Source organism: Neopelma chrysocephalum, unplaced genomic scaffold (genome assembly GCF_003984885.1).
Source record: "Neopelma chrysocephalum unplaced genomic scaffold, ASM398488v2 Primary Assembly neopelma1_78, whole genome shotgun sequence".
Taxonomy (NCBI): domain Eukaryota; kingdom Metazoa; phylum Chordata; class Aves; order Passeriformes; family Pipridae; genus Neopelma; species Neopelma chrysocephalum.
The window spans coordinates 183959-195283 of NW_020897739.1; the positions used below are offsets into that span (position 1 = coordinate 183959).

Below are 11325 nucleotides of genomic sequence, written 5' to 3' on the forward strand. Positions count from 1 at the left end.
TAGAGGGCTGCATAACCCTGGATAAAGATAGCTTGGCCACGGCCTGGGCTCCGTGACATCCTTTTCCATAGCAAGCATGAGAAAGCCCGGAGGTGATGAGTTCAGCCTGAAAACATTTCACCTGCAGCAAAGCACTTTCCAGAATGAAAGAGGTAAAAAAATGGCCCTCGTACCTCCTGCTGTGCCACAGGTGTCTCCTGGCTGGGTGCTTTGGGCACTGGGAGCTGCATTTTGGGAGCTGGTTTTGCTGTGGGAAGGCAGGACCCTGGCTGCCTGGCTCTGGCCTGATGCAGGTACCTGGGGTGTCCCCTGCCACGGGCACCACACTCCCTGGATGCAGCAGGCAAAGGGATCCTCAGGGAGATCCAGAATCATGGAATCAAAGAACACTTTGAGTTGAAAAGGACCTTAAAGCACATCCTGTTCCAACCCCCCCGCCATGGGCAGGGACACCTTCCCCTACCCCAGGTTGCTCCAAGCCCCATCCAACCTGGCCTTGGACACTTCGAGGGATGGGGCAGGCACAGTTTCTCTGGGTAACCTGTGCCAATGCACAATTCCAATGCACCATATTCAAGCAGGAGCTGGCATGGCCCTGAGGATAAAGAGGGACACGTGGCAGTGCCACAGGGCACCCTGATCCCCCACCTGGTGCCACTGGCTGGGACAAGAGCCCCCCATGCCTGCTCCTCAGAGCACGATGCCCACTGACAGTGTGAGGAGCTCAGCATCCAGTCATCCCAGGGCAGGGCGACTGGTCTCAGTGCCAGCACCCAGTATGGTGTTCCCGGCGCCTGGTACGCTACAGCCAGCTCCCGGTACCCACCGATGCTGCGGTCCCACACGAAGCGCCCAGCGCCCCATATCCTCCTCCCGGAGCCCTCCGCATCCTCCTCCTGGTGCCCGGCGTGCCCCTCCCGCTGTCCCGCACGCCCCAACGGTGCGGGTCCCGCATCCCCGCCGCGGTGCCCGGGGCCGGCAGGTGCCGCTGTGGGTCGGGCGCGGGCGGGGGGGCGGCGGCGGCGGCGGCGGGGGCCGGACCGGGGCGGTGGCGGTGGCGGGGCCGGGCGGTGCGTCCCTCCCGCCGCGGCTGCCAGCGCCGCCGGCACCATGGGCTGCTGCTGCCGCCTCCTCTTCCTCGCCCTCCTCCTCCTCCCGGCAGGTAAGCGCCCGCCGCCGCACCGGCGTGGGGACGGGGGGGGACACACACCGGGGAGCCCCCGGGGCGCCGGGATGGGGGCGACGGGGGAGAAGGCAGCCCCCGCTTTGTCGGGCTCCTTCCCGGCAGGATGTCCGGAGAAGGGCTCCGCAGAGCGACCCACCACCACTGGTCCCACTCACGCTCCCCAGGCGTCCCCCAGTGACACCGGTGGGAGCGGGCAAGGGGCGTTTCATCCCTCTTTTCCTCATCCCCTGCCCCACAGGAGGGTTCTCAGCCGGTTTCCCGGCTGCCCTGAAGGAGGACAACTTCATGGGACCACCACCATCTCCTCACTGGCACCCTCCCCACCCGGGCTGGTGCTCACCCCCAGCCCTGCATCCCCCTTCCCGGCATGGTCACTGCTTTGAAGGAGCTTTTATGTCTCTCCCTGGCCTTGAGCGGAGGCTCCCGCACCCCCAGCTCCTGGTGTTTTCCCCACCAGCTCCAGGCATCTCCCCCCAGCAGCACCAGCCTCCCCATTCCACAGAAACACCCAATTTGACACCTTTTCCCCCCACTGAGACGGTCAGAGGAGACAGTTCTGTCCCCGGCCGATGCGACAGCGAGTGCAGGTTACCCCGCCACCCACCCCGGCTGGGTTTTTAATAAACAACACGAGGAGCTGCCTGCTCAGAAACATGGAAAACACACTTGCATAACCGGGGACGCGCGCGAGGAGAAATCCATCGGGCAGAGCTGTCATTATCAGTCCCTGCCGGCAGAGCAGCGCGAGGGGACGAGGCAGCAGGGCCAGCGCTGCTCTCCCTGCTACGACAGCCCACAGCCCCTCAACCGCGTCCCCAAAGCAGCAGCTGGGCAGGTCCCGGCTGCAGGACCCCAAACCACCACCCCGAACCACATCAGCTTGTGGGAAACCTTCCCCTGACAAGTGATCCCAGTGGTGTGAGGGGAGGGAGAGCCGAATGAATCCTTCTCCCTGTAAAGGGGGAGTTTGCCAACAAGGTCCTGTTTCTGCGTTTTCCAAGCAAATGTATTTTGGAGGGATGGGGATGAACATTTTGCTGGGGGTGCTGCTCTCACAGGCTCCTGCCTGGCCCCAATTTGCCCCCAAAGCAGCCAGCCTCTGCTAGGAGCCAACCTTTGGAGTCGGGAGGCGGGTTTTTCCCAGCGCCTGGGCCAAACCCGAAGCTGTTCCCACGACCATCCCTCTCTAAAGCACCAACGCCAGCAAGGCTTGGCAGAAAAGCCGGGAAAGATTTCCCTGGACTGTGGTCCCATGGCCCTCGGGCTGCTCCCAAACGCCCCCAGAGCATCTTTCAGATGCTTTCTACGACTTTTTTTGTGCCCATAGAAATAATTCTTAAACGTATATATGTCTATCACTTGGGAGGAAACACAGAGGAGGATTTAAATGTGCTTTGAGCTCATTCTTCAGGACTTAGTGACAGCAAGGATGTCACCAGGCAGGAGTAAAAGAAGTCTGGGCTTTGCCTGGCCACGTAATGAAATAACAGCATCTCACACAAGGAAGTTTTGATCCTGTTATTACTCCTTACTCGGGATGTAAATTCAAACCTGCTTTGCTTTCCTGAGATGATGCCCAGCCCTGAGCCTGCTTTCCCCTTCAGCAATTCACCCTGTGCCCCGGCTGAGACATTTTAAAGCACCTGCAAGAGCTCTAAAGCTCTTGGCTTTAGAGGTTTTGAGTGCTTCTTCATGGAGACTTGGGGTGGAAAAGCTGCTTTTTGGGGACCTGGGAGCCTCAGGGATTGTTTTAGGCTGCCGTGGAGGAGGTAAAACTTTGAGCATTCCTGGCTCTGCCCCTCCTCGGAGTACAGGAGAAATGGGTAGTTAATTATCCCCTCTCCCAGCCCAAAGGAACAATCTGCCTCTAATACCAGAGGATGCTCCAAAATTCCTCTGCCGAACCCAGTTGCTTCTCCTCATGGGAAGGGCTGGAATGGGGCTGATGCACGTTGAAAGCTGCACCTAGAAGCAGTAATTAGCAGCTGGCCAGGAAAATTACGAAGTTGTTATGTTGTCACTTGGGCAGAGCTGCTGTTTGCAACATTCCTGGCTGGCTCCGAAGTCATATCCAAGATATTCACCTGGGAAAAAGTTCTGTGAGGTGTCCCAAGCAGGCAGGTCCATCTGCCATCCTCCCAACCACCTAAAGGCTCCTCTTCACCTTCTTTTCTGCTGTAATTCCATTGCAACTTCAGGATCAAGGGCTTCAGGAGTTGAATAATTAAGCAACACTTCGCTTTGGGGGGAAACACCACATTTTCTTTGCGTGGAGGGTGGGTTTGTTATGCCACCAACAGTCCTCACCCCTGGGTTGGGATCATGGGGCAGGTGGTGCCTGAGGAGAACTTGGCCACCCACCCCAGGCAAGGAAGGAGCTGCTCACAGGGACTGTTCAGCGTGCGGGCTGAACATGTGGATTTTAAAAGTTATTCTCAGCTGGGAGGAGCAGAGACTGCCAGATTCCCCAAATCCCCACCTTTTTTATTTAGCCACGTGGATTTTGCTCCTGCCTTTTGCAAAAGCCAGGCTGTGCACTGCCAAGAGATGCTGGTACATCCGGGGAAGTGGATACTGATGGAGCGGCTTGTCAGTAGGATGAACATCCCCGGGGTGCCCTGACCAGTTGCACGGCTGGGACAGAGCCTCAGGATGGTGAGGGACACACGGATACAGCACATGGATTTCTATTGTGGAGCTGTTTCTCTTAGCTACATGAAGCCTCAGAGCAATTAGACCTAAAGCACTTAACGACCATGCAGCAGAATAAAACTAATCACGCAGGAAGCCGGCTCAGCTCACCAGTAAATCAGAGCAACTGCAGATTTATTTGATCTGACGGCCTTGGCTTCTTTGCAGCGTCAGGGAATAGCTTTGCCTTTTACCTGTTGGTGTGTCTGGCCCCCTGGTTTTCTCCCTTTGGTCTCTTTCTCCTCTCAGAGCCGGTTTTATACCGTCACCAACAGAACCTGGCACTGAAAGCAGAGGTGGTGGAGCAGGAGGCAACGGAGCAGCACGTGGCCCAGGGGTGCTGCTGCCCACATTATGGGTCACCAGCACACACATGCAGTGCTTGGGCTTTGCTTCAGACCTCAGGAGTCTCCACATTGGCTCTGGTTTACTAATTGAGGCCCAACAGCAGCCAGAGATACCCCCAGGAGCTACTGTTTCCCATGACTAATCCAGCTGGGTGTTCCCTCTGCGATGGCATGGAAAGGTTTGGTGGGTGTGAGACAGAGTTTAGAGCCTGTAGAGCTGCTCCCAGGCCTCCCCATCATCCGTATTTTTGGCGGATAATGAGGCAGAGCTCCACAACAGCGCCCTAGAAAAAGAAAGACACAAATGAAGAGCCCAAAGAACCACCACATCCTCTGTGTTCCTTCCCCCATATCAGTACAGAGATCAGTCAGACCCCTGTGTACTGCAGATGGGGCCTCCAGCCAGGCAGGAGAGAAGTGAACGTCACCAAATCCCAAAATACGTGGTGACAGGGAAGGTGAGGCAGTGCAGGGCTGAACAGCTGGAAAAACTAGTTGAACCCAAAGCAGAACCGAGTTTTGTTTAGTCCCAGCCACCGTAAGGAGAGCTTTTGCCATCCACAGCCAGATGGTTCCGGTTTTACAGCTGAAAACCACAGTGAACGTTACAACTGAGCATGAACAGGGAGGAAGGGAACTGCAAAGAAAGCAGCACAAGGTACGGGAATCCCTGGCCACAGAAACCAAAGCCAAGGCAACGAGGTCGTGAACAGGAAATCCTTATATTTAAATATAGATTGTTTTATTGCTCTGCATCACTTAACCTGGTTATGAACCAACACACACGGCAGGACCAGAGGGGTCAGGGCTGTTCTGTCATCAGCACTTGGTGAGGACCAGCATAATACAGGACCTGCAAAAGGTTCTTTTTTCCTTACTCTGGGTAGGTTAAGGAGTGATGTTATTGTAGACTTTTACTTTAAAGAGTAGTCTGGTGCTTAGGTATTGTCTTGGTTATATGGGTTTTTTTTCGGTGTTTGCCCCAAAAACAGCTGCTGAGCTGATAAGCTGATACAGAAGGTGGTACCCAATCTTACTGCAGAGGCACACTATGAAACGGGTGCTCAGCAGATCTCCATGTTCCAGGGGCTTGTTTTCATCCTGTTGTTGTATTTCTTGTTCAGAACAGGTGGCTGGATTCCTTGTTTAAGCACAGTCAGGATACGCTGCTGGCAGGCGGAATGAATAATATTCATGTTATGGAAACTTTCATTATCCTCGTGGCCTTGGCTGCTGGAGGAGCACCCCTGACTGCAGCTGGGGCTTGGGTGCCTTGGTTAATTTGGGCTGAGAGCAGGGGTGTGGGTTAGATCGTGTGGATCTTACGGTGGTTATGTCAAGCACAATGAATTCTGGCTTGTTAAAAGCTCCATCTCTGCCTTATCAGTGGATGTTTGTTTGCTCCAGCGAGGCTGCTCCATCTGATGTCATTCACTCAGCCTGGAGATGTCCTCCAGTGGCTTTTTATGCTGCGTTTCAGCTGGCAGAGCAATTGAGGATTTGCTGCAATGGCTTTTGGAGTGCCTGGGAAATGCATTGCCGGAGAGGTTTCCAGCCCAGGTCAGGCAGCCCTTTCCCAAACAGAATGTGAGAGGTGCTCAGCTCCCTCAAGGGCAAGACCTGCCCCTCTGTGTGGCTTCCAGGAGCCAGGAGAGCAGCATGGCAATAGGAGAGGGAGACAGTCCATCACATGGATGGCTCATTCCTTAGGCTGGCAGGTCATTAGGGTTAATAGTCCCCAAAGCAGAATATTAGAATTATTTGGCTTTGGGTTGTTCTTTCCTTGGCTGTTTTCTGTATTGCTAGTGAAGAAAATCTGGGAAAAGGACTTTCCAAAGCTCCCGTGGGGCTCTGAAGTGTGGCCCTGCTGCTTTCCGAGGTGGTTACCTTGTCCTGGAAGGCCCCTGCCTCAGCTCTGTGCTGGATTCCAGCGGGGTGGTCAACTGCCTTAAGTGAATTAGATGGGCAAATTCCTCAGGGCTGAGCTATGCTCGGCATCCTTTGGGAGCTAACATCCCTCAGTCCCTCTGACAGCCCCTGCTTGAGTTTTTTTAGCCATTGGATTTGGTCTTAAAAGGAGTTTTGTAGCTGTTTGTTTTGTCCCTTATTCCAGGGCACTGCTCTGCTTCCTGCTCCCAGCAGCAGCTCCTACAGACCAGGTGTTGTGGAAACAAGGAAACACCCTCCTTGGCTTTTCTTTTTCCCTTTGATCTTCCCTTTCACACATGATGGTAGAGGACAGGACTTGCAGTTAAACTGGGTTCTCTCTGGCCCTGGGGACAGTCATCAGTCCATGGACAGGTTGCCCACGAGCTGGGTGGAGTGACATGTGGAGCATCCCAATGCTGTCCTCAGCCTTTTTGTCCTTTCATCCTGATTCCAATTCAGAAGCAACCTGCCTTGCCTCTAGGATCGTGGCTGGGATTTCCTGGGATCGTGTGCTCTAGGTGAGAGCTGGACCCCAGGGGGGTCCACTGGACTGGGTCCCAGATCACCCGATAGAGCTGATGGCTTGGAGAAAGAAGAGGATGGCCCAGGGATTGCTGGTAGGGAGAGTCAGGGAAAACCAGGCCTGAGCTGAGCAGTGTGCTGCCTTCAGTTGTGCGCTCTCTCCTGGGAAGTGTCGTTGTGACTTGTGACCTTCTTGGCCAGAAGCACTCAACCAGCAGCCAAGGATTGTTCCTGCATCCAGTTCTGGCTCGCCCTCTGAATTTATACCCCTCAGATATTATCGGAAACTTCCTGACTCATCCAGGCTTGCAGCACTGCCAGCTTTCCCAGCTCCCTATTGGTTTGCCTCCAAAGTTCAAGTAGATCATGGGAGCTCTGCTGACCCCAAGCAATTTGGGACCTCGGGGTGGCTTTGCCCAGAGGTGGAAATCTGTCCTGTGTCTCAGAGAGCCTGGGAGCATCTATATTTACAGAGGTGACAAACTTTCAAGGTGCTCCCAGCCCTGAGGGGATCTTGATGGTCATGCTGGGCTGCAGAGGCTGCCTGGTACCTGTTGGAGAAATCTGGAATGTCCAGGTGTGTCAGAACAAGGACTCTTGAAACACAGATGGATGCTGAACCTTGATCTGAAGGATGCTTGTTCCAGGCTTCCCTGCTGCTGTGGTGGTCTGGAAAGCCACAGTGCTGAGCCAGGTGGCTTATTCAGTAACCAGATTCCAGCCTGTCATCCATCTCCTCTCCCTTATCCTAAGGTTTATTAGCCCTGTGTCCTCAGCCTGAGGGGGGGAAAGCTCAGAGGCATCTCCAAGTGCCTATCCCTGAGAGAAAAGAGCAGCCATGTCCTCAGTCCCACCTCCAAGACCCTTTTCCTTGGGAAAGGGGGCCCTTCACTTAGGCATCCACAGCACCAATGAAGAAATTTTGATTGGATTAGTGAGTCCCTGCTGACCAGTGCCACATCCCATCATTTCTACACACAAGACACTGAATGGTTTTGTCCTCCACACTCATATAATTAGTTCATTGCAGCTGGAATGAGTTCTTGCTCTTCCCAGTGCTGGGTTTGGGATGCTCTGGGGGTGTAAATAAATGAATAGATGGAATAAAAATGCCTCCCAATGTCACGTAGTGCTGGCACACTCTTCCCTCACCCCAACCATGCTGAGGGAGCCAGCTGCCAGTGCTGGACCAGTGCTGAGTTCAGGCCTAGAAAGGGGGAGAAAAAAGCCCCAGCAGTCAGCTGGTGGGGACAGAGGAGAAAATGACTCATCTTCATGCTAAGAAATGGAGACAAATAAATGAATGCACAAGGAAATGGGGGGAGAGGAGAAAGAGGCGTCTTGTGTTATCATTCCCAGCTGCACGGTGGTTGCTGCGAGGAGGAGCTTCCTACCCTGCTGCTGGGAGGAGATGCTGGAAGGATGGAGGGGGTGATTGGGAATGGGGGGATTCCAACCTTGGGGAAAAAATGGGGGTTGATTTATGCCAGGGCAACTGTCTGGTTTAAACCTCACCTCTAGGTACACAACTTCATTTTCCATCTCTTTATTTTAGATGGTTCTCAGCGTTTTAAAAACAAACTTACTTCCAGCTTAATTCTCCAAACCTTCAGTGCTTCCCCACACCTCAGGTCACCCCAAGGCCTTCCCTGTTTTTAATATTTCTTTGTCTCACTCCTAGGACTGGGCGATGATTCCCCAGAATCACCCCGGCACCCCATCAGCCCCCCCTTCCTCTGGCAGGGGATCCCAGTGCCACCAGACTCCAGGGATGCTGATGTCCCCACACCAGTTCCTGGCCAGCCCTCCTTGCCCATGCCCACGGGACCTTCCGGAGATGGGGTGTCCTCCGGGCCAGTGGAAGGGGGTGGCCACAACGCCACCCCTGTGGCAGCACCGTCCCCCGCTCCCGTCTCCGCCACCGTGAGCTCCATCGCGATGACAGACGGTCCCTCCGCAGCCTCCAACCCCAGCTCGGTGCCACCCACCTTGGAGACAGCCCCAGCTCATCGGACAGCAAATCCTACCAGCTTAGCAAGCAGCACCGTGGATTTGGGGGCAGCTTCCAGCCCCACGGGCACGGCTGCGTCCTCATCCTCCGCCTCCCTTCCCACCGGCGACCCGGACTCAGTCTTGTCCCCAACGCCTGTCCTGGTGAGCCCTGGCACCACCCAGCCGCCGATGCTGACCGAGGATGTCCCTTCCCTGGGGACTCTGGCCATGGCATCGAGCCTGGCCGTGGAGCCAACGTCCCCCCCAGTGACTGTGGTGAGCCCCAGCGCGGCCGAGGCCACGGCCTCCGACAAAGCCACCGGAGTCACCATGGAGGAGGTGCCGCGTGCCTTGAGTGCAGGTGAGCACCACCCCTCCTCCGAGGCACGGTGCCAGCTTTGGGGTGCTCAGACAGGAGGGGTAGACCCCCCAAGTTGGAAGGGAAGGGGTGTTCAGCTTCCTGGGAGTATCACTCAGCAGCGTTCCTGGAGGGGCCCGTGTCATCTGCTCTGCTGGCAGAGGCCGGGAGTTGTAGGTGACAAATCTCGGTTGCCTGGAGACAGGAACAAAATCCTTAGTTTTGTGAATTTGCCTTGAAACACTTAAGGATGAGAGGAAACAAGTGGCTGGATGGTGGGTGCAGCCTGAGTGATGCAGCCTGATGCAGGTTTTTCTCCTCCCTCCTGTTCACCTCACTAAGTTGATACCGGCTTTTCCCTGTCCCCTTCTGTGAGCTCAGGTAGCTGAAAAGTGCTCCATAAGGTCAGAAAAGAGAGGGATGTGGAGTATTTTCCAGCCTTGGCTGCCTGGTGCTGGGAGGAGCTTCAAGGAGTGAGTCCATAGCCCCCAAGCAAAGCCCAGCTGTGTTTTATCCCCAGTCCCCCTGACTTTATGGGAAGGGGGCCATCGCAAAAATATAGGAGTGACCCGCATCCTCTTTGGGAAGCAGTGAGGAAATATTCCCCCTGTCAGAGATGGATGGCACGGGTGTATTGGGAGCAGCTGGGGCGTGGGGTGAGCACCATAGAGCTGGGATTTGGGGAGGCTGAACCTTGCCCTTTCTGATGGATCACCCACAGGGAGCATCGTGGCCATAACCGTGACTGTCATCGTGGTGGTGGTGCTGGTTTTCGGGGCAGCAGCGTACCTCAAGATCAGGTAAGGCTATTTTTGGGGTGCCCCTCCCACCCCCCCGAGGCTTCAGCCCCTCTCACCATCACAAGGGTGATGCTCAAGGGCAAAGCCCTGAGGAGATGCGCGGTGGGATGATGTGTAGCCTCTTGTCCCAGCACGGCTGCGTTTCCTACCCCTTCTATACTGGAAAGCAGAGTTTTAATTCCTCATTTTACAAGAGCCTCACTCAAATGCCAGAGACACTGCTCAGCATAGCCATAACCAGTAATTATCCCTTGGGAAAGCTGCTGCCGTGGGTCTCGCTGTGACTGGGACAATAAACAGCAGCACAGCCCAGCACTGAGCATCCCTAATGAGGCTCTGCTGACAGCTGAGATGAGCAAAGGTCTTGTTTTAATTCCCTGCCCTGTCTAGTCTGGTTCAACAGGGGCAAAATCCAGCCCGGACTTACCTTCTGTGCTGGTGCTTCCTCTTAAAATATCCCAAAGCCCAACCCAGGAAGCCCTTGCATGAATATTTCTTCACCTTGTGGTAAAATAGCTAACAAATCCCCAAATCAATAGGTTTGCTTTCCCTGGCAGGCATTCCTCCTACGGAAGGCTTTTGGATGACCACGACTACGGCTCCTGGGGCAACTACAACAATCCTCTCTACGATGATTCCTAGCAGGGATGAAGAAAAAAAACCAACCCCAAAAACCTTTAATTTATAAGCGCTTCTGCAGCAGAGCATCCGCTGTCGAGGAGATGCTGCCAGGGGCAGGAGCCCCTGCCAGGGGCAGGATCACGGCGGGTCTGGTGGATCACAGGAAGCGGAGGGCGGGTGTGCAGTGTGCCAACAATAAACCTGAATTTTGGCCTTTAGTCCTGGGGCACGTCAAACCACTTGTCGTAGGCAAGGGAACCCAAATTCCCCAGGGGAAGGGATGGGGAGGTCGAAGGAGAGGATGGAAGGAGAGGATGCCAGTGCCGTGGCACCCTTTGAAATGCTGCTGCTCTGTGATTTTGGGGGGGAATGGGGGGTTGCTGAGACACAGCCAGCAGTGTGCAGGGGTCTCCTGTGCTTTCACTTGTCCCTTTCCGTAAAATCACTTCCCTGTGTTGCCCTACTGTGAAATCCTTTACCTTGCCTCCCCAGGGCCATGAACAGTTACGGGGATGCTCAGTCACTGCTCCCTCTCTTTTCCTGTAGGTGCTTCTGTGCAGAAGCTCCTAATTTCCTTTTTTTCCCACATAATGGTGGGGGTTTTGTCCCAAACACAGCCTGGGAGCCCATAGGAAGGTGCACTGACCACCCATTTCACACATGTGGCTGCTTGCTCCACAGCTTTGTTTTTAATCCTTAAAAATCTTGGCTGCTAAAATACAGCGGAGTGTCCTTTTAATCTCCAATTTGTGTTCAGCTTTTAGTGTGTGAAGACTGTGGGTGGCTGATGGCAGGGCTGGTTTGGGAAGAGGATGCTCAGCCACTTCTCCCTCTGGCTAAATTCCCTGGCAGCGGAAAGCAAAGCCCTCAGACTGCGTG

The 11325-nt window shown here is 54.9% G+C and overlaps 1 protein-coding gene across 1 annotated transcript; it reads left to right on the top strand.

Annotated features, from left to right (window-relative positions):
• The first annotated feature begins 1055 nt into the window (after positions 1–1055).
• PARM1 (prostate androgen-regulated mucin-like protein 1) lies at positions 1056–10486 on the top strand. The gene is made up of 4 exons (XM_027689916.1): positions 1056–1162; positions 8357–9028; positions 9747–9825; positions 10383–10486. The coding sequence occupies exons 1-4, from the start codon at positions 1111–1113 to the stop codon at positions 10465–10467; spliced, it is 888 nt and encodes a 295-aa protein (XP_027545717.1). The 5' UTR covers positions 1056–1110; the 3' UTR covers positions 10468–10486.
• Positions 10487–11325: the final 839 nt, after the last annotated feature.